The sequence below is a fragment of the Equus quagga genome, chromosome 1, assembly GCF_021613505.1.
Source record: "Equus quagga isolate Etosha38 chromosome 1, UCLA_HA_Equagga_1.0, whole genome shotgun sequence".
NCBI classification, from domain to species: domain Eukaryota; kingdom Metazoa; phylum Chordata; class Mammalia; order Perissodactyla; family Equidae; genus Equus; species Equus quagga.
In genome coordinates, this window is record NC_060267.1 from 96,745,841 (window position 1) to 96,772,844 (window position 27,004).

Below are 27,004 nucleotides of genomic sequence, written 5' to 3' on the forward strand. Positions count from 1 at the left end.
CATGCCAGTTAACCGAGAACAGCTCAAATGACAGAACCTTGCTAGGAGTAATGGAGGCCAGAAGGAACTGGCACGAAATTTTTAAAGTGCTGAAATAAAAGGATGGTCAAAACAGAACTGCACATCCAGCAAAAAATAACTTTCAGGATGAAGGTGAAGTAAAGACATTCTCAGACAAAGAATTAAGAGAATTTGTAGGCAGCAGACCTGCTCTAAAAGGACTACTACAAAGGAAGGAAATGATACCAGGAGGAAGTTTCGAACACCAGGATGAACAATGAGCGACAGAAATGGTAAAGATCATAGACTATACTCCTCTCAAGTTTTAAACCTTGTGTTTGATGGCTGAAAGGATACGTTGTAACACTGTGTGAGGGGGTTTTCAATGTTTGTAGCAGTATTATTTAAGACAACAAAAGTGAAGAATAAAGTGACCTAAACAGTGATAAGGTTTCCACATTCCACTTAAAGTTATAAAACGTTGATCTTAAAAAACAAGGATAAGTTAATTATGAGTATGGCAATCCCTAGAGCAATTACTGAAAATAGTGTATGAAGAAATGTACTGGAAACCATAACCGAATAAAAATGGAATACTCAAAAACATTCAAGCAACTCAAAAGAGGATGGGAAAGAGGAATTAGAGTAACACTGAAAAAAAAAGGGGGGAGAACAGAAAACAAATAAAATGACAGACATAAATCCTAATATATGAATAATCACATTAAATGTAAATGGTCTGAACACAAATAACACAGATTATCAGAAGGAATGAGAAAAACATGACCCAACTTTCTACAAGAAAGTTTCGTGTGCTTTCTACAAGAAACTCACTTCAAACACAACCATGCATGTTGGTTAAAAGTAAAACAAAAAAAGATATACGACGTATTAAACAGCAACTCCCAAAAATACATGTCCACCAGGAACCTCCGCATGTGACCTCCTTTGGAAACGGTCTGTGCAGATGTGGTTAGCTGAGATGAGTGTAATAGGGTGGTGCCCGCCCCACTTGGCTGCCGCCACATGGCACACGTGTCCACCCTTCATGTCCACCAGGAACCTCCGAAGGTGACCTCTTTTGGAAGCAGTCTGTGCAGATGTGGTTAGCTGAGATGAGTGTAATGGGGTGGTGCCCGCCCCACTTGGCTGCCTCCACATGGCACACGTGCCCACCCTTCATGCCTTCAATGAACGTTCAGTTCTGTGCCTAGGTTACCACTGGAGACAAGAGACAGAGTCTGGCCCCGCTGTAGCTCGCTCACTGGTGCTGCAGACAGACAATAAATGAGCTAACTAGGAAGACATGCGACGTGTCAGGTGGCAACAAGTGCTGGGAGAAGCGGAAAATGGGCACTGAGGAGTTGAGAACACTGGGGGTGGACGGGGGTCAGGGATGTGACGCTGGGGTGGTGGCTTGGGGTAGAGGGAGGCAAGGTTCTCCTGACAGGTGCTCAGGGCAGAGAGGACAGGCCAAAGCAAGAAGGTGGTCATCAAACAGCAAGAAGGCTGGAATCCCACACTCTTGACCAGGAGAGACTCAGATGGTGCAATCACAGTCCTCAAACCGTCTGAGGCCAGTGAGCCGAGAGCTCATAGTGAGTGGCTCCTGAAGAAGGCACTTTCTCATAATTAGAACTAGAAGAACAGGGGCCAGCCCGGTGGCACAGCGGTTAAGTTCGCACATTCTGCTTTGGCGGCCCAGGGTTCGCTGGTTCAGATCCTGGATGTGGACATGGCACCGCTTGGCAAGCCATGCTGTGACAGGTGTCCCACATATAAAGTGGAGGAAGATGGGCATGGATGTTAGCTCAGGGCCAGTCTTCCTCAGCAAAAAGAGTAGGATTGGCAGCAGATGTTAGCTCAGGGCTAATCTTCCTCAAAAAAAAAAAAAACTAGAAGAGCCCTTGTACACTGCTGGTGAGAGTGCAAACTGGTGCAGCCACTATGGAAAACAGTATGGAGTTTCCTCAGAAAATTAAGAATAGATCTACCGTATGATCCAGCTATTCCACTGCTGGGTATTTATCCAAAGAACATGAAAACAAGAATGCATAAGGATACATGCACCCCTACCATCGTAGCATTATCCACAATAGCCAAGACTTGGAAGCAACGTTAGGTGCCCATCAAAGGAATGGATAAGGAAGATGCGGTATATATACACAATGGAATAATACTCAGCCATAAGAAATGATGAAATCCGGCCATTTGTGACACCATGGGTGGACCTTGAGGGTATTATGCTAAGTGGAATAACTCAAAGGGAGAAAGTCAAATACCATATGATCTCACTTACAAGTAGAAGATAAAAACAATGACAAACACACACATAGCAACAGATATTGGATTGGTGGTTACCATGGGGGAGAGGGGAGGGAGGAGGGCAAAAGGGGTGATTAGGCACATGTTTGTGGTGCTGGATGGTAATTAGTCTTCAGGTGGTGAACATGATGTAATCTACACAGAATTCAAAATATATTACAATGTATACCTGAAAGTTATATAATGTTATAATCCAATGTTACTGCAATAAAAAAAGAACTAGAAGAGGATAGGTAAGGTGAGACAGAAAAACTCCTAACATTCTAGAACAGTCACCATCTTTGCTGCTCAGCACAGGTCCACGCCATCCATATAGACTCCTTTGCCTCTGTCCCGCGAGCCAACAAGCACAGCCGGGAGAGGGAGCTCAAAGACTAGAGCCTGCCCAGTGCTGCCCACACCAACGTGTATTTCAGCAAGTTCTCTGGCTGCCAAAATCCCAGCAGCCTCAACAAGCTCAGAGTGCGGGGCTGGTGGGCGGGGCGCCAGCCATGTGGGCAGGGCTCAGCGCGCGTGGGGCACGAGGCAAGGTGCTGGGACTTCACTGAGGGAGGCGGGGCTCCCGGCAGCAGCGAGCACAGCTCTGGGGGATGCGACAGGGCTCTGGGCGAGCTGGGTGGGGCTCATGAGGTGGGCGAGGCGCTAAGTGAGGTGGGAGGGGCCTTGAGTGAGATGAGCACGGCTGAGATGAGTGTGGCTCCAGTGAGGTGGGCGGGGCTCTGGGTGAGGCAGGCGTGGCACTAAGTGAGGTGGGCGGAGCTATGGGTGAAGTGGGCTGGGATTTGAGGGAGGTGGGCAGCGCTCTCAGGTGCCAGGCCCGGAGACGCACCTGTTGCAGTTCCCTGCTGAAGGCTGCCCAGGATCTTCTCGCCCAAGAGGTGAATCAGCCGAGTCACAACCTGGGGGCACAGAAAGAACTGAGACCCCAAACCACACATTTTAAACCAAAAAGCAAGTACCTTGAATCCACGTTTTCACACCATCACAGCTGTAACTTGCTCTGGGCCTGGGCAGGCACTGGGGTCAGCCGTCTGGTCCCGGGAACTGGGACCTACCTGACCCTGCGGCCGGCTGGCAGGTGTGAGGGGAACATGCCCTATGACCTTGCACCCCTGGCTGCTCCTATCACATCCAAGGCAGGAAACCTGGGCCGACACCAGGGGAAACCATGACCACGTGGCAGGCATGACAGGACAGGAGAGGTGTCCCTCAGGCCCTGAGGGGCTTTCCCAGAGCCAGGGGCTCACCACTCACTCCTGAGCACCTGGCCTGGGGGACACATGGGCAGGGCATTACATAATACTCGGGAAATACCACATTTTAAATATTGTGGGAAATAATAAAGAAACCTAACTACACTGTACAGGGCGGCCTGCAGAGGAGCCCTCACCGCATGGTGCATGTCAATTACTCCAAACAGGAAGTACAACCACTTTAACACTGAGGGAAGACTACTCTCCCACCTGGCAACAGCCCAGCCAATTGGAAACACCACAGCCCAGCCAATCAGAAATGCCGCAGCTCAGCCAATGAGAAGCTGCTGTAGTCCTGATCTGTTCCTCTCCCCCAGTGGACTTCCCTCTAGAGCAGCCCCGCCCTCTCCCCCTTTTCTCTATAAAAGCAGCTCCCTCCTGTGTTCTCCGGATTTGCTTATGGTTCACCATAGAATGCGTATCCTGAATTGCAATTCTTTTGGCTATTTCTGAAACAACTCGTTTTGAGATAAAATAACAGGCAAATTTGCTTTTTAAGTTGACAACATAATAATGCTATTGTTGGTTATATTAATACTAAATTTTTAGAGTCAAAGACCGAAGTATTTAAGGTTGGAACGTCAAAATATCTGCAATTTACTTTTAAATACTTTTGTATAAAAATAAAGTGAGTTAGATATTTTTTAATTGCTAAAGTTTACAACATGACAGAGGATGTACTGTACAGGCAGCCTATTACTGTGACTCTTAGATACAGTGCAGGATCAGTGTGAAAAGAGAAGCTGCTGTCAGCTTCAACAAAACTGAAATTATCTAGGATAGCAAGTTGAAAGCACTGACGACGTAATTTTGATACTGCTCCTAAGGCAAATGCTGCTTCTGTTCCTTGACAAATAAATCAAAAGCAATAGGACATATTGGAGTATATGAGGAAGCCATTTGGTTTAAAACTAATTTGGCCTGACCTGGTTTTTCCAAAAGGACCTGACGTGGCCTGTTAAGCATGCATTGTACATCTGCTTTAAAACATTTACTATGTTCCAAAGACAAGAATGACACCCTTAAAGACAGGGGTGTAGCTTCCCCTACATTGGCATGTCTTTAAGGACAAGCATCTCTTCCTGGAAACTAAGGATTAATTACCGATCTGCTGTCTCACCTTGTGACCACTGACCTGCTGACCACTGACGTGCTGTGCCAGCTGAGCATCTCGTGACAGCAGTAAAGAGACATTCCTGTCATATGTGATGAATGCTCTTTGTTCCAAGACTGTATATAACCACTCTGTACACCCACTCCTTGGTGCCCTGCCTTCCTTGGGGAAGGAAAGCCCCGGGTCACACTCCTCAAACCTGGTTCATAATAATCTCACCTCAATTTTGATTTATAGATTGATTATGGATTATTTGCATCGACATCCTGCACTCTGCCTTCCCAAGCCTCAGCCTCTGGTTTGCTTCCTGTCCGTCTATAGCTGAGAGCTCTGGGGCTGACTCTGGACACAGCTGACTGAGACCTTATGCTACAGGAACCAGCGGCTCCTGGCCCCTGCCAGCCAGCCCTCCCCCTGCAAGCTAACTCAGAGATCCACTTTTACCCCCAGGATGCCTGGAGCCAAAGACCCACAGAAGATGCAAGTGAAACTCTCCAAATTTTAGGATGTGAGTTAAAAAATAGTTTGAGCAGAGTGGTCCAAAACAGAAGCTAAAAAGGAGTCTGGTTTATATATAACTAATCAAGCATCAAACTCTTAAATGGAGCTAATTAAAAAACTGCATTTTGTTATGGAAAATTCCAGACACACACAAAGGCAGAGAGACAAGTACAGTGAACCCCTTTCCCGTCACCCAGCTCCAATCATCTCACTTCACACACACAACCTGAAAATTTTTGAAGCCAATCCCAAACATAGCATTTTATCCATTAACATTTGAATTTGTACCTCTAAAATCTAAGAGCCTTTAAAAACATAACCACGATATAATTATCACAATTACAAATTAATAATAATTCTAAGTTAAAGCTAATTTAAAAAGTGATCATTTCTATACCAAGTGAAAAAGTTTCAAAGTAGGCCAATGAACACATGAAATGGTGCTCGACACCTTTACTTATCAGGGAAATGCAAATTCTAACTACAACAGGTGCCATTTCCTGCCAAGAGAACAGCTAACATCAAAGGAGATAATCACTCTAAGCACTGGTGATGATGCAGAGCATGGTGGTGGGACTCAGAACTGGTTGGCAATTTCTTTAAAAGTTAGATATGTCTGCTCTATCACCCAGCAAGTCCACTCTTAGGTAGCTACCAAGAGAAATGAAAAATGTGCCATAAAAATATTTATACAAGAACATTTTTAGCAGCCTTTTCATAACAACCTCAAACTGGAAACAAGCCAAATACGCATCAAAGGGAGAGTGGATCAAGGAGCTGTGGTACACAGTGGAATATTACGTAACAATAAAAAGAACGTGTCAGCAACACCCAGAATAACATGGATCCCTCAAATACCAACCCAGCAACAGAAGCCAGACACAAAATACTGTGTTTGGTATTATTTCATTTATATGAAATCCAAGAGACAGCAAGTGGCCAGTTGCTGTTGAGGATGGGACAGGGGCTGACTGGGAGCAGCCCCACCACAGGGGGTGTGGCTGGTGGTTCCCTGTGCTGGAGGGCCAGGGGTGAGCTCACCGACCCACCATAGAGTGTGCAGCCCAGAGTCCAGGACAAGGCTAGATGCCTGCAGGAGAGCACATGCCTGCGGGAGAGCACACAACCAGGGCAGCCCCCACCTGGTTGCTCTGAGCATGTGTCCACCGCACCCCAGCTGTTGTTGGGCAGCCCAGCAGCAACCGGCTGTGCGATAGAGAAGAAGCATCAGGTCTGGCTCAGGGCTCCTGTGAGCTGCAGAAGTTGGGGCCCAGCCCTGCAAGCTCCCTGTTGCACTGACTCCTCTGTCAGCTCACACTACACCCAGGCGCTGCCACTCAACTTGCTGACAGGACGAAGGAAGACTCCAGCTTGCTTGCCTGGTCTGCTTGGGTGTTGGCTTAAGCTGAAAGCTGCAGCCCCCTCCGAGGATGACCCCCCAAAGGGTGGGGGGACCCTGGCCCCACTGTGCAGACAGAAAGGCGCTGAGGCAGAGGCAGAAAGCAGCAGGAAGGTTGCTGGAGATGGGGATGGTCTGGGGCCCCCGAGGGAGTGAGTGTGAGCAGAGGGTCTTTTTCTGGGCCCACGAGGGAGCAGCCCTGCAGAAGAGGCAGCCGACGGGAGCACGACCAGCCTCTGTCCTCAGCAGGAGGGCCCAACAGCAGGGCTTGCCTCGACAGGACCCACACTCATTCCAGTGGTGGTTGGCCTTTTCTGCCCCCATCTGAGGACTCTCAAAGCATCTGACTCTACAGAGCATCACCAAAAACCAGGGGCCAGTTATGACCATGGGCCCCATGGGCCCCACCCCACACCATGCCACCCAAAACTGCTGGCAGGACAGTACCACATCATGTGTTGTGCAGTGGCCTCAAAAGGTGCAGCTGAGAGGTATTTCCTGATGACGAGGGCACCAGCCTCTAGGATACACTAACCCTCAAACCAGTAGTCACTCTGGAGCTGTGGCCTCCCAGGCAGAACATGGCCCTGCTCGCCCTTGCTCCCAGTGACCCCAAAGCTCCTGGTGGCACACGAGCTGGCCCCAGCCACCATGATGAGCATTCTGCCATCTGTTGGGGTCTCCTGGTGCTTAAACAAGACATTAGCAGGGCCATCAGATTCGAGTCCCATCAGATTCGATTCACCCCACAAGACATAGGCCAAGGGAGGGAAGAAAGGGGTCTCCTCGGTGAGTCTCAGGAGGGTGAGTGGGGCTGGGTGACCTGGGGTGAGACTGGGTGCTCCCATGGAAATGCCTGGGGACTTCACCCATCCCATGGCAGCCCCTAGCCCAGGTCTAGTGGACACAGAGGGAAGAGGGTTCTAAGAACTGGAAGTGATAAGGGTGTGAGGGGACAGCAGCAGTCTGGTGTGGGGTGGGAGTGTCTGTTTAGGGGGTGGCAACAGTGACATTCTGTGGCAGTAGGGGGTGGTCCTGAGGGAGGGGCCGCACTTGCTCATAAATAAATAGGTCAGGATGTGGAAGCAGACGTTCTCACTGCTGATGGGGAGATGCTCATCTTGGTCCCTTGCCATGGTCCCTTGCTCTGCCCACTGAGTGGGCCAACATCCCCAGGACCCAGCTCCACCAAAGGGACCATGGCTCCAGGCAGAAATGCAGCCACCAGTGCCAAGGTAGGGAACAAAAAGGGTAGTCGGAAGGAGCCCTAGGAGCCCCCCAGGGCCAAATTTGGGAAACATATATCCAAATGAAAGATGATGGTGTCAAAGTTGACTATGGTGGAGCCATTTTAAAATGGAGTTGGAGCTGCCTTTCCAGAGAAACTGCCTTGCTGTCTTGAACCTTAGACTAGACCAAACCTTTGGGCTGGGCCAAAACAGCAGTTGTTTTACAAGCAATCATTGGAGAAGTCAGTAGAACAGATATCCTGATCACAAAAACAGGATGGTGGACTTTTCAAAGATAGAATCAACAGTCAATCCGTGTTTAGCCAAGACTAGCTCTCTGCCTACAACTCCAATTAACATTCTTTCTAATACAACCTTCCCTCTTTGCCTTTAAGAGCCTCTGAATTTTACTCTCTACTAGGACACTATTTGGGTTCCTACCTGAATCTGTGCTCCCCAAGTTGCAATTCTTTGATCCCAAATAAATGCTTTGCCTCTTAAACTGGTTTCCATTTTTGTAGGTTGACAACAGCAAAGGATTACAAACCCTCTAATAGTAAAAGAAGACTCCTGAGTCAACACCAACACACAAAATCAATGAATAAATACATGGGAAGAGCAGAAAGCTTTCCCTTACAGGAAACGCAGACTGTAACCATGGAAAGAAGCAAGAATGAGGGGCTGGCCCCGTGTGGTTAAGTTTGCACACTCCACTCCAGTGGCCTGGGATTCTGACAGCTCCACTTCAGTGGGGTTTTGTCGGTTTGGATCCCGGGCGTGGACATGGCACCACCACTCCACAGGCCACGCTGAGGTGGCATCCCACATAGCACAACCAGAGGCACTCATAACTAGAATATACAACTATGTACTAGGAGGCTCTGGGGGGAAGAAGGAAAAAAAGACTGGCAACAGATGTTAGCTCAGATGCCAAAGAAAAAGAAGCAGCAGCAGCATGAATGACAAAATCACCAGAGCAATCAAAAGCCCCCACAATCCCAGGAGGCTGGAGACAGAGCCCCTGGGGTTGTCATTGCAGGGGCACCAGCCCAGAGACGGAAGGGTGAACGCAGGAGCCAGAACCACGCAGCACATCAAGGGGAGACTCCAGCCTCTCCCGGTGCCAGCTCCTTTGTGCCACCAAGGAGACTGGGGCAGCCCCGAGGAAAGACTCCTGTAGATGCTGGCGTTTGGGTACCGGCCTCAGAGCCAGCTGGCCTCACGAGCTGCTTCCCCAGGGAAGCACTCTACACTGTCCAAAAAAAACATCCCTTACCTGGTTTCTGAGTGAAAAGCCTTGCCCTGTAATGGGACTGGGCCAGCCCACACAGGACATAGCAAGGCCTGCAGCCACTTCCTGCCGCCTGCTCAAGAAGCCAGCATCTGCCTGACTGATCTCTTAAGAACGCTGCTACTTTAACTGGGACGGCTGCTCCTTTTCCATTTCTACCTTGAAGTGCAAACTGTGAAATGAGTGAAAAACCAAACTAAGCTAGGTGGGGCGGGCCTGCAGGGGAGGCCTCAGCCCATGCATCACCAACTAGTTCAAACAAGCAGGACAACCATTTTCCCTCCAAGGGAGGACTTCTCTCCCACCCGGCAACAGCCCATCCAATCAGAAATGTCACAGCCCAGCCAATCAGAAATGTCACAGCTCAGCCAATCAGAAATGCTGCAGCCCAGGCAATTAGAAACACCATAGCCCAGCCAATCAGAAACGCTGCAGCTCAGCTAACCAGAAATGCCACAGCCCAGCCAATGGGAAGCCATTCCTGCCCTGATCTATTCCTCTCCCCCAATAGACTTTCCTTTAGAGCAGCCCCACCCTCTCTCTCCCCCTTTCCTCCCTCCTGTGTTGTCTGGATTTGCCTGTGGTTTGCATTTGTATGTCCCAAATGGCAATTCTTTTGGCTATTCCCAAATAAACTCATTTTGAGGGTAAAGCAATAGGCAAATTTGCTTTTTAAGTTGACAAGAGGAAATTTTTGATTTGGTTATGCTGATCTTGATCCACAGAACTCTACCAATTTCTCTTTTAAATTTTTGTAGTTTGTTTCCTTGGAGTTTTCTACTAAAAAAAGATATATATTATCTGCAAATATAATTTTTAGTCCTTATCCAAATATATATCAGTCATTTCACTTTTTAAACTTTTTGTGTTAGCTAACGAGGAGTCTGTCTTGTTCTAGACTTTGGTGGTCTGGAATAAACGGTCTTTGTTATATTTAACAGGTCTCCTTTCACTCCTATTTTATTTAGAGTGTTTATGAGTAATGGCTGAATTTTGTCAAATATCTTGATATAATCGTAAGGGGGTTCTCTTTTAATTCTTGCCATAATTAAGCATATTTTAATAACTTTCCAACACTGGATTAACATTCCTTAATAAACCCTAATAAGACACATAGTTTTTATAGTTGATTTCCTAATAGTTAGAGTATTTATAGCTATGGTACTAAGAGAAATGATTAAAAGTTTTCTGCCTTATTTTTATCAAATTTTGGTATTAAAGTCATGTTAACTTCAAAAATAAACCGGGAGATTTTCCATGTTCTAGAAGGGAGACATCTGCAGGACACGTGCATGCATTTTAACAGGGAAGGAGCGCGCCTGAGCCCTCACAGTTGCCTCAGGCCAGTCCTTTCTCAGGCAGCCGCTACTACTGATTCTGTCCAGCAGCAGCCCTGTCCCACCTCCTCCAGACCTCTGAGGTCACAGACTCCCCCATTTCCTTGGCTGCACTCTTATTACCTAGAGACAGGGAGGCGAATATCAGAAAACTAGCCACAGTAACTACCCCCAAAGCACGGCGAACCCCCCTCATTTTGCCGCCTGAACTAACCGCCAGCTGGCCTGAGCCTACATCCGCCCTCTCCAAATTTCAATTTCACCTTTCCTGAGTTGCGAGAGTAGGAAAGCTCCCACACCATCTAAAACTGCACTTTCATCATGCCATGTTCCCACTTGTTGTAAACATCCTAACCCTAACCCCAACCCCAATCCCAAACCTTACTGGTTTTACATATCGCTTGTGAGATGGCTCATCTGGGGGAAGTCGTAGGAACATGGCGGTGCCAGGTAGCTTCACTTGCTGGGCCCCACACGCTGCTCCTGCCTCCTGCCTGTGCCCAGGCCACCTGCCCTGAGGCCCTCATCCCTATGGGCTAGTCCATGCTGACATTTCCTTTCAAACCATGAAACCTGCCTGTTCCAGGTTATGTTTCAATCTGTACCTCACTCTGGCTCTTAGTACAGGATGCAACACACTGCATGGCAATGATGATTTCAGTCTGAATGTCCTGCTTCCCTAACGCAGCTTGGAACAGGGGCCCTTACCTGTGGGTACCTGCGCTTGATGGATGTTAAGGCTCCTGCCGGAAGCTTGGCCAGCTCTGAGTCCCGAACTGCATGCACTGTGGTCGCCCTGGCCTGGTGGGTGAGGGTCTCCACCTGGAAGAGAAGCTGGGATGCTGGGGCCTCACAGCTCATGCCCACCAGCCCTGCAGGGCCCAGCTGGTTGCGCCCAGAACTGGAGAGCAGAGTGCATGGCAGCCCTTCCAGAACATGGCGTGCAGGTGAGAAATGGGAGAGAGAGGAGCTCATCCTCCCACCCCTGCACTGGTGGAGGAAGCGTCAGTGAGTGTTGGCAAGTGGACATACTGTCAGCAGCACTAGAACCTGCCAGAGGCCAAAGGGGCCCCCACACCCCCAGACAGGCTGCCCTGTAAGGGACCAAGAAGAGGCAAGTCAGCTGTGACTCACTCAGGGCTTCATTCTACACACAAGGGTCTTGGAGGAACCACCTTGACAGGCATGTTCTGGGGGAGGGCGAAGAGGCCACTCTCAAGCCTCCCCGCACCCAGCCAGCCACTCTCCCTGGGGACCTGCAGGAGGCAACTCTTGCGGCTCATGCACCCCTAGCGCTGCAGCCCAGGCTGGGGGCCGGCCAGCCACCCTGAAAACTGTGGGTGGAGCACTGGGGCCACACAGGAAAGGCCTGCGCCCTGGATGAGGGCTCCCGAGGCAGGGTGCGGGGTGGGGGCCTGGCCCTACCACACCGATGAGGTCTCCTCGGCCATACTCCCCCGCCAGGCGCTTTTTGCCATCGTCCTTTCGGATCACTGAGCGTAGCCGGCCACTGAGGACGATGTAGGTACAGTCTGACTTGTCCCCCTGCCTGTGGGGACAGAGGTTGCTGGGAGTAAGCAGGGCACCGCTGGGAAGCCCACAGCCACTGGAGGTGGCAAAGAAAAAAAGAACGCAGTCTGGGGGCCAGCCCAGTGGTGTAGTGGTTAAAGTTTGGTGTGCTCTGCTTCAGCAGCCCGGGTTCATGGGTTCAGATCCCAGGAGTAGACCTGCACACCGCTCATCAAGCCATGATGTGGTGGTCTCCCATATACAAAATAGAGGAGGACTGGCAACGGATGTCAACTCAGGGCAAATCTTCCTCACCAAAAAAAAAGAATGCAGTCTTCTTACTAAATTGTTTTGTTTTGGAAAATGTAGTTATTTTTCCATTAAAAAATATATATGCTACCATGTAAAAGGTTTATTGTGATTTTTAAATAAACAGTGAAATGTTTAGGGGCCAGCCTGGTGGCGTAGTGGTTAAGTTCAGCGAGCTTCGCTTTGGTGGCCTGGGGTTCACGAGTTTGGATCCTGAGCGTGGGCCTACTCCACTGGTCAGCCACGCTGTGGCGGCGACCCACATATAAAATAGAGGAAGATTGGCACAGATGTTATCTCAGGGCTAATCTTCCTCAAGCAAAAAAAAAAAAGGGAGGAAGATTGTCATAGATGTTAGCTCAGGGCTAATCTTTCTCAGGAAAAAAAAATTAAATACTTAAAATTTCCTTAGTTTCAATTTTTTTTTTTAAGGAAGATTGGCCCTGAGCTAACATCTGTGCCATCTCCCTCTACTTTACATGTGGGACACCTGCCACAGCATGGCTTGACAAGCGGTGCATAGGTCCATGCCCGGGATCCAAACTGGCAAAGCCCAGGCCGCCAGAGTGTGCGAACTTACCTGCTGCGCCACTGGGCCAAGCCCTACTTTCAATTTTTAGTACCATGAAAATTGATAGCTCTAATACAGGTCTGTCTGATTGGGTGAGTGTGAGGCTGAATTCTGCTGTCATTCCACTGGAGCTAAGGATGCCCCTGAGGCCACAGGGACTGTTCAGCACAGAGAACCTCCACAGACGCTGTCTGCACACTGCTTCTGTTGCTCATCTTAAAGGACAGTGTAGATTCATATGTACTGATATGGAAAGACGCTCATGAAAAAGCGTGTGTCTGAGTGTGTGCATGTGTGCACAAAAGCCCGGAGGAGGCCACAAAGCGTGCTCCCGGGTGGCCGCGGAGAGCAGAGCCAGAGGGGACTCACCCTCCTTTCAGCAGTCTCCATCCCACCTGAGCCCTGCTCACAGCTGCCCTACTTTCAGTCAGGACAGCACAGATGGCAGAAAAGTGTGCACTTACCTGTAGATGGCGCGCCCCGCCTCCACCTCCATCCAGTCCAGCGCAAAATCAATTTGCCGCACAAAGGAAGACATCCGCTTCACCAGGGTGTGCGCGACGCCCAGCACAACAGTTGGCTGCTTCCGCATGATCCTGCCAAGCCAGCCCAGTCACCCCACGTCACACAGCCACTCCCACCACTCTACCCTTCGCTCCAGACCACGGCGCTTGACAGTAGGCAGGACCTGCACCCCACTTATCAAACCACAATGCCCATGTAGCTGGGCACGCAGATACCGGCCAAGGGCTAGGACAGGGCAGAGCACCTGGTCAGCCACCTGCTCTACTGCAGCCCATGTGTGCCCAGGGGCCAGCGGCTTTGGAAGAACCTTTGGAGCCCCTCTCCAGGCTGTTGCCTACCCCACGGATGTCCTCGGAGCACAGGCCATGCATAAGGCCCCAATACTGGCAGTGGGATGCAAAGCCCTTGGCCCCATGACAGTCCCATGAAGACCAGAGTGGGGAGAGCTGGGGGGCTGATTGGAGGGCACAGGAGTGAGGACGTGACCAAGAGGTCGGTGGGCAGAGACCACACGGGGCCTTGAGCGGGAAAAGGAAAGGTGCTAGGCCGATCGTGGATGTGATGGAAGTCACTGGCAGGCTCCGGCCAGCAGGAACATGATCAGCCTGTCTCCCTGGCTGCCATGTGTGAACAAGCTGCTGAGGATTAAGGCAGAAGCAGGGCACTCCACTATACTGTGGAGGCTTCCGGAAGGCAGCAGCAGGGGGAGTGGTCAGCTCACAGGCTGCAGTCAGGCTGGACTGACAATGGAGAGTGTAGGGGCTGGGACGACTCTGTGACTCAGGCCTGAGCAAGGGGCAAGTGGAGCTACCAGTCGCTGGGATCACAAAAACAGGAACAGGAGCAAATTGGGGGAAAATATGAAGTTCTGCTTTGGAGGTCAGATTGTGGAAGCCCCTGAGACATCTTGGGGAACGTCAGGATGGCAGCCCAACACACGAGCCTGAACTCAGGAGGGAGTTTGGTGGGAGATGTGAATCTGGTATATAAGGCCCAGGGGCATGGGATTCCTCAGGGCACCAGTCGGAGGACGTCTGCAGGGCAGGAGCTGCCTATATCAGGGGACTCACGCTGTGAGCACACACACAGACACACACTTAAAAACACACAGACCACACAGGCACACACAGATATACACAGACAGACACATGGACACACGAACACAAAGACACAGAGACACACATAGGCATACACAGATAAAAAATGACAAACACACCGGGACACACATGTGGGTGCACATGGACACAAATATACACACATGGACACTCACACATAGACACACAGATGACACACACACAGGGATCAGGCAAGGCATTGGCCCCATGCTCCTCCGGCAGGCGAAGGACAGGTCTGCACCTGGAGGGACCGGCAGGGGTTGACCACGGTTTACGTCCAGCCAAGGAGACGACCACACTAACCACCTTCCTGAGAAGGAGCCCGAGCTCACCTCAGCTTCCAGAGGCAGAGGGGCGTGGTGGCTGCCCTGCAGCACAACACCCCTTCCTGCATCTCACCCCTGTCCTGCCTTTCTCCCTGGACTCTGTCTCCTCAAGTGTGAGCAGGGTGAGGGGCAGGACCTGTGAGATGCCCAGTGTGGGCCCCACGACAGCCCATGTGACACCAACGAGCTCAGAGGGCCAGGCAGCGCCACACAGAGGAGCCTGGCCTCGCGGGGCAGGGCGGGAGCCTGGCAGTCGGACAGCAGTGGGGACAGGGCAGGACTCACTCATAGAAGTGTGCCTTGGAGATGGAGAGGAAGCTGCAGTCCCTGTTGGCCTTGATGGTGAAGATGAGGGGTTCGCCGGTGAGCACGGCCAGCTGGCCCACCATCTCCCCAGGGCGTGTGACGAACAGGCAGGTGTCCTCCTCACTGTCGATCTTTCGCTGGTACACATGCAGCAGCCCCGAGACCACGAAGAGGATGTTCACATCCTGCCAAACGAGAGGCGTCAGCCGGGGACCCCATAAGGCCCGGGCTCTGCAGCGGGCTGGGCCAAGGAGCCGCCAGGCAAGCTGCTGTCACTTGCCCTGGGCACAGACTCTCACTGGAAATATTCCAGCATGTCTATAGTTTTATCATTTAGTTGCCAACACAGGAGATTACTTTTTCAGTAGGTCCACAGCAGTGAGCCTGGCCACAGATGCACACGCTTTCCATCCTGGCACCCATGTGTTTAACTGTTCTACCCAAATACGTGATCAGCTCAATGTTCACCAGAGATGACGACATAACCTCTCCCTTAAAAGCGGCCCACAGCCTGCACGCTGGTCAGCCCACACTGCCATGCCTGTGGCTGGGTGGGCCTCTCCCAGGCCCCGAGTCCCTGGCTGCCAGGCAACAGCAGCACGGAGCAGCTCCGAGGGCACTGCCTTCTCTCTCCATGCAGCCCTGACAGGCTTTGCTGGTGAATGGGTGGACACCAGACCGGCCAGCAGACCCCTCCCCATACCACACCACCATGCACATGTGACGGGCATTTTGGGTCCAACGTCTGTAGACATGCCATGAGGGCACTTTGATGCCAACCACAGCTGACTGTGTCCATCATACAACCTCCTTCCGGATCTGCTCACCCTACCCTAGTCGGACCCCTTCTCTCTGGTTTGTGCAGAAATCAGGGGGGCTTGATTGTGCTTCATGGGCTCTGAGCTGCCTGAGGGTCTGGGAGGCCAGGGGGCAGACAGAGGCCAGCTGTTGCTCCAGCCGCAGCCTCTGAGGGGCACCTGGGTGCTCAGTGCTGCAGAAGGTTCTGGAGAGGACTGAGGCCTGCTAAGGGAGGAGAGTGCCTTCCCAGCCGTGCAGGAGAGTCGGCAGTGTGCTTCCTCTGAGGAAAAGGAGAAGTCTTTCTTGCTTATGGTGAAGACAAAGAGAAAAAAGAAAAGAGGGAGGGAGAGAGGACAAGGTTGCTGACGCCTGTGGGGAAGTCTCCGTGAGAGGCCTCAGGAGGCCTGAAGTGCCCAGTTCCCCACAGGCTGGGGCCTCTGCGTCTTCCCGTCCTGGTACCCATGGGCTCCTGCTGCCCGGCAGGTCTGTCCTCCATGCCCTGCCCCCACCTCTGCGCTCAGCTCAGCACCGTGGCAGGAGCTGCGGTCACCTGGGCCCAGATGATGATGCTCCAGTGGAGGAACAGCGCAGAAGTGGGAGACCCAGGCTCGGTCTGCTCTCCCAGCAAGGAAGACCTTTCTCACTAAAGCTGCTTTAAAAGCAAACCAAACCAAATACTTTCCACCATGCTAACGCAGGGGCCAGACGGCCATGACCGGAGAGACGGGCTGCATGAGGCAGATGCTTTGGAGATCACCACCACCTGCTGAGCAGTGCAAGGTTCTCAGGATCAGAAATTTGGTTCATTTACGAAAAACAAAATTACTTTTCATTTGTATCTAGTTTTGAAAACTGAGACAACAAAATTATTTCTTCGGCACCTGACTTGGTGAGCTCAGTAAGGACCCTTTGTAAACACTCATGTGTCTGCACACATGTCAAGCAGGGATCTGTGCCACTCCTGTGAAGAGGACAGGCCCAGTGATCCTCGACACATCTGTAGACATCTTACAGCCTGAGGGAAAGAGCCCTCCAGGAACAGAAGAACAGACCCTGCATCGGGCGTCCAGCACACACCCAGGCTGGACCACAGTGAGGCTGCCTCCTCCGAGCTCCGTCCAGCACCAGGCTACAGGACTGGGCAGCCTTGGTGACCACTCCCTCAAACCCCGCAGCTCTTCGCTCACCTGGTCTCCCTGCCTTGACACCACCGTGCCCCCAGGGACATGGAGAAGGGTCACCCGGCCATCCAACAGTGAAGGGTCCTAAAAACAGAAATGCAAGTGTCAACACAAAGAGCACAGAGAAACAAGTTTAAATGGAGGCTGCACCTGGCTCCAAAAGTGGCAGAGCCACATGGGCACAGAATACATAAAACCCTCTGGGGATCGACCACGAACAGGGACCCAGCAGATGCCAGGGCACTCTGTAAAGCCACAATATCAAACTGGTGATATCGGCACAGGACACACAGAACATCGTGGGACAGACAGAAAATCAGAAATGCACATCAACATTTTTGTGAACTTATGTAACAGAGAGAGGATTTCATTTCAGTGAGAAAGGTGATTTATTTAATGAACGGTGCTGGACCAACTGGCAAGAACAAGGGTGGGATGCCCTCTTCCATACAAGCCACATGCTCCAGGTCAGGAGCACAGACTGCAATGGATGCCTCTTCACACCCGGTGTCCAGGCTGCTCCAGCTAAGGAAAGCATCTCCACACTGGAGAGCATGTCAGCAGAACCCTCCAAAACTGAAAAGCAGACAGAAAAAAGACTGATAAAAACAGAACAGAATATCCAAGGACTGTGGGTCAACTACAAAAGGTGTAACATATGCATGATGGGGATTCCAGAAGGAGAAGACAGAAAGAAACAAAAGAAACACTGAAGCACTAATGACTGAAATTAATGTCAGACACTAAACCACAGGAAGCTCAGAGAACACCAAGCAGATAAACTATACCTTGGCATATCATATTCAAATTAGAGAAAGTCACGGATAAAGAAATCCCTGCAAGAAGCCAGAGGTAAAAATACCTTATCAATGGAGGAACAAAGATAAGCATTCCATCTGACTTCTCCTCAGAAACCACGCAGGCAAGAGAGTGGACTGAAATATTTAAAGTGTTGAAAGAAAAAAACCACCAAGCTAAAGTTCTGTACACTGTGAAATTATCCTTCAAAAGTGAAGGAGAAATAAAGACTTTCTTAGACAAACAAAAACCGAGAGAATTTGAAAGAAACTAGAATCAAAACAAAGAAACAACCCACCAACTGGGAGAAAATATTTGGAAATCATGTATCTGACAAGGGGTTAATCTCCATAATATATAAGGAACTCACACAACTGAACAATAAGAAAATAAACAACTGATCAAAGATATGGGGTGTGTGTGTGTGTGTGTGTGTGTGTGTGTGTGTATAATGGAATACTACTCAGCCATAAAAAAGAATAAAATCGTTCCATTCACAACAACATGGATGGACCTTGAGGGAATTATGTTAAGTGAAATAAGCCAGATAGAGAAAGACAATCTCTGTATGACTCCACTCGCATGTGGAAGTTAAACATGTAGACAAAGAGAACTGATTGGTGGTTACCAGGGGAAGGGGGGTGGGGTGGGCACAAAGGGTAAAGTGGTGCACCTACAACATGACTGACAAACAACAATGTACAACTGAAATTTCATAAGATTGTAAACTGACAATCTCAATAAAAATTTTAAAAAAACAATAAAAACCAAAATAAAAAAATGGGCAGAGGATATGAAGAGACATTTTTCCAAAGAAGATATACAGATGGCCAATAAACATGTGAAAAGATGTTCAACATCACTAATCATTAGGGAAATGAAAATCAAAACTACCCTAAGATACCACCTTACACTTGTTAAAATGGCTATAATCACTAAGACTAAAAATAACAAATGTTGGAGAGGGTGTGGAGAGAAGGGAACCCTCGTACACTGCTGGTGGGAATGCAAACTGGTGCAGCCACTATGGAAAACACCATAGAGATTCCTCAAGAAAACTAAAAATAGAATTACCGTATGACCCAGCTATCCCACTACTGGGTATCTACCCAAACAACTTGAAATCAACAATTCAAAGTAACATATACACCCCTGTGTTCACTGCAGCACTATTCACGATAGCCAAGACGTGGCAACCCAAGTGTCCATCCACTGATGATTGGATAAAGAAGATATGGTATATAAATACAATGGACTACTACTCAGCCACAAAAAAAGACAAAGTCATCCCATTTACAACAACATGGAAAGACCTGGAGGGAATTATGCTAAGTGAAATAAGCCAGACTGAGAAAGACAAACACCATATGATTTCACTCATATGTGGAATATGAACAAACACATGGGCAAAGAAAACAGTTCAGTGGTTACCAGGGGAAGGGGAGTGGGTGTGGGCACAGGGGGTGAAAGGGAGCACTTATGTGATGACAGACAGGAAATAACGTACAACTGAAATTTCACAATGATGTAAACTATTATGAACTCAATAAAAAGAAAAAAAAAACCCCAGAGAATTTGTTGCCAATAGACCTTCCTTGCAAGAAATGTTAAAAGAAGTTCTTTAGAGAAAAGGAAGACGGCACAGATCACAAACTCAGATCTCCATAAAGGAAAGTGTCAAAGAAGGAAGAAGCAAGGTAAAGTAAAACTTTTCATTGTTCTTATTCTTAACTGATCTAACAGGTAAGTTTGTTCAAAATGAAAACGCAACAATGTACTCAACTACGTCCACTTATATGCAGGGGAAATGAAAGACAGCAACCATGCGAGGACCGGAGGGAGGGTTTATGGTTATTTTGTTATTATAAGGTACTTGCACTACCTACAAAGTGGTATAGTGATTAAGGAAAGAATCCCTTTTTCTCTACACACTGAATATTTCTGACATCAAATGTGTGGGTTTTTTCCCCACACACACCAAGCAATTCTCCAACTCTCTGAACACCAACTGGGTGCCCTAGGATTCATTTCTGACACCAACTACCTGGAGTGAGCATCAGATCCCACAGGAGAGGGGCTCAGTCCCACGAGACTCCCCCTACCTCAGATATCAATCGCAAGTAGAGGGTCCCCGACACTTCTGTCCAGCTTGGCTACAAATAGGGCTTCTCACAATCCCCTCCTGAGGTTCAGTAATTTGCCAGAACGGCTCACATAACTCGTTTACTGGTTTACTACATAATACAGGATGTGATAAAGGACACAGATGAACAGCCAGATGAAGACATGCATAGGGAAGGACATGAAAGGTCCCAAGCATAAGAGCTTCTGTCCCCATGGAGCTGGGGTGTGCCACCCTCCCAGTGTGCATGTATCCACCCACCTAGAAATTCTCCAAACCCCACAGTTCAGGGATTTTCATGGAGGTTTCATCACACAGGCACAACGGATTTTGAACTCCATCTCCAGTCTCCCTCCTCTCCCTGGAGGATGGCGGTGGAGCTAAAAGCTCCAAGCTTCTGACCATGGCTTCGTCTTTCTGGTGACCAGGCCCAGATCCAGGAGCCCATGAAGAGTTGTCTCATTTCCTAGAACCCAGCAAATTCCAAGGATTCAGGAGCTCTGTGTCAGGAACTGAGGGCAGAGACTAATATATATATTTCTTATTATGTCACTGTGTTATTAGAAAGAGGACTTGGACTGACTGTAAGTGTACATTGCTCACTGTAGGGCAACCACTGAAAAAAGAAGTATAACAGACAAGCTAAGAAAGGAGAGAAAATGGAATCGCATAAAATTTTCAATTAAAACCACAAAAAGAAGAAAAAGAGTGGTAGACAAAAATAGGAACACAGACCAAGGGGAACAAATGAAAAACAATAACAAATATGGTAGGTATTAATCCAACTATATCAACAATCACTTTAAACATCAATGGTCTAAGTACACCAATTAAAAGACAAAGATAGTCAGAGTAGCTAAAAAAACAAGATCCATCCAGACATTGACTACAAGAAGCCTACTTTAAATATAAAGACATATATAGATTAAAAGTAGATGGTTGGAGAAAGATATACCACGCTAACACTAACCAGAAGAAAGCAGGAATAGATGTATTAATTTCATACAGAGCAGACTTCAGAAAAGGAAAATTATCAAGGATAAAGAAGGGCATTGCATAATGAATGACAAAGGAGTCAATTCTCCAAGAAGATACAACAATCCAAAAGAGAATGTGTATGCACCTAACAGCAGAGCATCAAAATAGGTGAGGCAAAAACTGATAGAACTGCAAGGAGAAACAAACACATCTATTATTACAGCTGGAGACTTCAACACCCCTCTCAAAAAAATGGACAGAACCAGCAGGCATAACATCAGTAAGGACACAGTTGAACTCAACAGCATCATCAATCGACTGGATACAAACGGCATCTATAGACCACTTTGTCCAATGAGAGCAGAACACACATTCTTCTCAAACTCCCATGGAACCTTCACCAACATAGACTACGTTCTGGGCCATAAAACACACCTTCACAAATTTAAAAGAACAGAAATAGTACAATATCTGCTCTCAGACCACAATGGAATGAAACTAGAAATCAATAACAGAAAGATAGGGGCCGACCCCATGGTTGAGCGGTTAAGTTCACACGCTCCGCTTTGGCGGCCCAGGGTTTCACTGTATTGGATTCTGGGCGCAGACATGACACTGCTCATCAGGTCATGCTGAGGTGGCATCCCACATGCCACAACTAGAAGGACCCACAACTAGAAAATATAACTATGTACTAGGGGGCTTTGGGGAGAAAAAGGAAATTTTTAAAAAATAACAAATTTTTTAAAAATAAAATTTTAAAAAACCCAGAAAGATAGCTGGAAAATCCCCCAAATACTTGGAGATTAAACAGTATACTTCTAAATAACACATGGTCAAAGCAGAAATCTCAAGAGAAATTTGAAAATATTTTGAACTAAATGAAAATGAAAAAACAACTTATCAAAATTTGTGGGATCTAGTGAAAGCAGTGCTTTGAGGGAAATTTGTAACACTGACAGCACATATTAGAAAAAAAGATCTAATATCAATAATCTAAGCTTCTGCTTAGGAAACTAGAAAAAGAAGAGCAAATTAAATCCAACGTGAGCAGAAGAAAAGAAATGATAAAATTTAGAACAGAAATTAATTAGGCAGAAATCAATAAAATTGAAAACAGGAAATCAATAGAGAAAATCAACAAAGCCAAAAATTGGTTCTTTGAAAAGATCAATCAAATTGATAAGCCTCTAGTTAGGGTAACTAAGAAAACAAAGAGAAGACACAAATTACTAATATCAGAAATGAAAGAGGGGCCATCACTACAGATCCCATGGACATCAAAAGGATAATAAAGGAATACTATGAACAACCCTATGCCCACAAATTTGATAACCTAGATTAAATGAGCCAATTCCTTAAAAGACATAATCCACCAAAACTCACACAAAAAGAGACAATCTGAATAGGCCTATATCTATTAAAGAAATTGAATCAACAATTAATAACCTTACGGAACAGAAAGTACCAGGACTAGATGAGTTAACTGGTAGATTCTACCAAATATTAAGGAAGAAATTATGACAATTCTCTACAATCTTTTTCAGAAGATAGAAGCAGAGAGAATACTTCTTAACTCATTCTATGAGGCCAGCCTTTCCCTAACACCAAAGCCAGATAAAGGCATTATAACAAAAGAAAATCACAAACCAATACCTCTCATGAACATAGATGTAAAAATTCTCAATAAAGCATTAGCAAATTGAATCCAACAACATATAAAAAGAATTACACAAAACAACCAACTAGGACTTATCCCACTTATACAAGGCTGATTCAACATTTGAAAATCAATTAATGTAACCCATCACATCAATAGGCTAAAGAGGAAAAACCACAGGATCCTATTAATAGATGAAGAAAAAGCATTTGACAAAATCAAACACCCATTCATGATAAAAACTCTCAGTAAATTACAAAGAGAGAATTCTCTCAACTTGATAAAGAATATCTATAAAAAATCTACAGCTAACATAACACTTAACAGTGAGAAACTCAAAGCTTTCCCATTAAGATCAGGTACAAGGCAAGGATACCTCCTCACCACTCCGTTTCACTGTCACGCTGGAAATCCTAGCTAATGCAATAAGACAAGAAAAGGAAATAAAATGTATACACATTGGGAAGGAAGAAATAAAAACTCTCTTTATTCATAGATGGCATGATCGTCTATGTAGAAAATCCAAAAGAATCAACAAAAAAACTCTTGGAACTAATAAGCAATTATAGCAGGATACAAGGTTATGACACAAAAGTCAATTGCTTTCCTATATGCCAGCAATAAACAAGTGGAATTTGAAAATAAAACCACAATAACACTTACATTAGCACCCCAAAAAATGAAATACTTAAGTATTAAATCTAACAACATATGTACAAGATCTCTATGAGAAAACTACACAACTCTGATGAAACAAAACAAACAAGAACTAAATAATTAGAGAAACAGACCATGTCCATGGATAGGAAGACTCAATATTGTCACAGTGTCAGTTCTTTCCCACTTGATCTACAGGTTCAATGCAATCCCAGTCAAAATTCCAGCAATTTATTTTGTGGATATTGACAAACTGATTCTAAAGTTTATACTGAAGAGACAAAGGACCCAGAACAGCCAATACAACATTGAAGGTGAAGAACAAGGTCAGAAACCTGACACTACCTGTCAATAAAAGATTTACAGTAAAGCTACAGTTATCAAAACAGTGTGGTATTGGTGAAATATTGACAAAAAGACCAATGGAACAGAACAGAGAACCCAAAAGTAGACCCTCCATAAATATAGTCAACTGATCTTTGATACAGGGGCAACGGCAATAAAAGGGAGAAATGATAGCCTTTTCAATAAATGGTGCTGGAACAACTGGAAATCCACGTGCAAAAATGAGTCTAGACACAGACCTTACATTCTTCACAAAAATTAACTCAAAATGGATCATAGACCCAAAAGTAAAACACAAAATTACAAAACTCCTAGAAGATAGGAGAAAATTTACATGACTTTGCTTTGGGCGATGACTTTTTAACTACAATACCAAAGCCATGATCCATTAGAAAAAGAATTGATAAGCTGGACTTCATTAAAATTAAAAATTTCTGCCCTGTGAAAGACACTGTCAAGAGAATGAAAAGGCAAGTCACAGACTGGGAAAAAATATTTGCAAAAGTCACATCTGATAAAGGATTTTTATCCAAAACATACAAAGAACTCTTAGAACTCAACAATAAGAAAACAAATAACTTGGTTAAAAAATGGGCCAAAGGCTGTAATGGACATCTCACCAAAGAATATGGATGGCAAATAAGCCTATGAAAAGATGCTACATCACATGTCATCAGGGAAGGGCAAATTAAAACAACGAGATACTACTACACACCTATTAGAATGGACAAAATCCAGAACACTGGAAACACCACATGCTGGTGAGGATGTGGAGCAGCAGGGACTCTCATCCATTGCTGGTGGGAACGCACAACAGCACAGCCAATTTGGAACACAGTCTGGCAGTTTCCTACAAAACTAAACATACTTTTACCATATGATCCTGCAATCATCTTCCTTGGTATTTACCCAGATGAGTTGAAAAATTAGGTCCACACAAAAACCCGCACACAGATATTTATAGCAGCTTTACTCATAATTGCCAAAACTTGGAAGAAACCAAGATGCCCTTCAGTAAGCGGATGGATAAATAAATGGTAGTACATCTAGACAGTGGAATATCATTCAGCACTAAAAAGAAATGAGTTATTGAGGGGCTGCCCGGTGGCGCAGTGGTTAAGTTCACGTGCTCCGCTTCTGCAGCCCAGGGTTCACCAGTTCGGATCCTGGGCACAAACCTACACACTGCTCATTAAGCCACGCTGTAGGGGCATCCCACATACAAAATAGAGGAAGATTGGCACAGATGTTAGCTCAGCGACAATCTGCCTCATCAAAAATACAAATAAATATTAAATAAAATAAAATGAGTGTCTCTTTTAAAAGGGGAATCAAGCATTAAAAAAAAAAAAGAAATGAGCTATCAAGGCCTGAAAACACAAGGAGGAACCTTAGATGCATATGACTGAGTGAAAGAAGCCAATCTGAAGAAGCTGCATATGTACAATTCCAACTGTATGACACTCTAGAAAAGGCAAAGCTATGGAGACAGTAAAAGGATCAGTGGTTGTAAGCAGTTGGGGGGGCAGGGACGAACAGGCAGAACACAGAGAATTTTTAGGGCAGTAAAACCCTCTTTACAGTACCGTAATCATGAACACATGTCATTATACATTGTCCAAACCCACAGAATGTACACCACCAAGAGTGAACCCAAATGTAATCTGTGGACTCTGTGATAATGATGGGTAGCTTCATCAACTGCAATAAATGGACATCTGGGGGGGACGCTGATAATGGGGGAGGCTGTGCATGTGTATGGCCAGGGGGATCTATGGGAAATCTCTACAATCTCCCCAAGTTTGCTGTGAACTTAAAACTGCTCTAAAAAATAAAGTCTGCTAAAAAAATTTAACAAGTATTGAAAAAACCCATTCACGATGCAGCTGAGGAAACACGAACACTGGCTGGGTGGATCATGATATGAGCCTGTTCAACATTTTAGTTGTGAGAATGACATTATGGATTTGTTTTAAAACAGCATCCTCAGCCTTCAGAGAGGGATGTCCAGGACACTGTTTGAAATTTTCAGACGGAACATAACTGGGGAGGGCTGGCAGTGGAGCTGGAGAAAGACTTGCTGTGAGCAGTGATCCCTGGCTGGGGGGTAGGCACCTGGGGTTCCTAAGGCTATCACCACTGCCTTTTGACGCATTTGAAGCTTTCCATGGTGAATAAGAAGACGGAAAACAAATAAATTCTAGATGAACCAATGACTGAATATAAAAATAAAATAATAAAAATAAGTTTGTTTAAAGTTTTTAAAATGAAACTGAGAAAACGTCACTAAAATAATCTGACAGTTTTATTGCTGGATTAAATATAATAAATAGAAATTTTTTAAACATAACTGAGGAATTCCGAAGCCCAGCTTTGGGATGTCTGGGTGGCCTCGAGCTTGAATATAAGGACCAGGGCCCCTCCTGCAAGAAGGTGCCATCGTCTCGGGCTCAGGTGATTCCCACAAGTGAGCGCCGTACACACAGTCACCCAGGACAACAAGGCACAACGAGAGATAGGCACTCTGGGCAAGGATCACAGGAACAAAACAGGGACTCTGAGGGAGAGGCCTGACACCTACAGAAACGCAGGAGTGCTCACTGTTGAAGAAGATGAGAGCCAAATTTGGAACATTTGGCCATAACTACAAACTATTCAACCGTGACAGCGGATTTAAAAGTAGACATTCTTGAACCACAAAATAGGATAACGAAACTTAAGCACTCCACACACGGGTTTACCAGCAGATTAGCACTGTAAAAACAGAATTAGTGAACTTAAATAAAAATATTTATATTCAAGGATAGACAGACTTTTTTAATGGAAAATCCAGAATAAAGGGTAAGACTAACAAAGAATAAATGAGAACATACATTCATTTGAGTTTCTGAAGGAGAAGAGAGAAAATGGGCAGAGACAATATTTAAAGAGTAATGCTGATAAATTTCTCAAAAGGAATTCAGAGACACAGATTGAAGAAGCCCAGTGAGTTTCATGCAAGATAAATAAAAAGAAATCCACACCCAGTTCTATCATAGTGAAATTGCAGAAAACCAAAGACAAAAGAAATATCTTAGGAGCAGCAAAAGGAAAGAGTCACTTTCAAAGGAGCAAAGACCAGCACCCGATGTCCAGCAGCAAGACTGGGGCCAGAGCCGGCGAGATGTCGCCAGCCTGCAACCTAAACCTCCCGTGGTGGAGTTTCCTGGGAGAAGAAAGGAAACTGGAGGAGTGAGCCCCTGCAGCCTCTGAGAAGAGAGGCAACTGGAGGAGTGAGCCCCTGCAGCCTCTGAGAAGAGAGGCAACTGGAGGAGTGGGCCCCTGCAGCCTCTGAGAAGAGAGGCAACTGGAGGAG

At 46.8% G+C, this 27,004-nt stretch overlaps 1 protein-coding gene across 5 annotated transcripts in view; it reads right to left on the reverse strand.

Annotated features, from left to right (window-relative positions):
- Positions 1 to 27,004, reverse strand: part of PNPLA7 (patatin like phospholipase domain containing 7) — an 86,214-nt gene that overhangs the window by 30,403 nt on the left and 28,807 nt on the right. For all 5 annotated transcript variants that reach the window (XM_046670116.1, XM_046670107.1, XM_046670084.1 and 2 more), the window contains 6 exons: positions 17,096 to 17,173; positions 15,090 to 15,295; positions 13,303 to 13,434; positions 11,875 to 11,998; positions 11,158 to 11,271; positions 3,155 to 3,224 (listed from right to left, as the gene is read on the reverse strand). In XM_046670116.1, the coding sequence (XP_046526072.1) occupies positions 3,155 to 3,224; positions 11,158 to 11,271; positions 11,875 to 11,998; positions 13,303 to 13,434; positions 15,090 to 15,295; positions 17,096 to 17,173 (724 nt within the window). The remainder of the gene's footprint in view (positions 1 to 3,154; positions 3,225 to 11,157; positions 11,272 to 11,874; positions 11,999 to 13,302; positions 13,435 to 15,089; positions 15,296 to 17,095; positions 17,174 to 27,004) is intronic.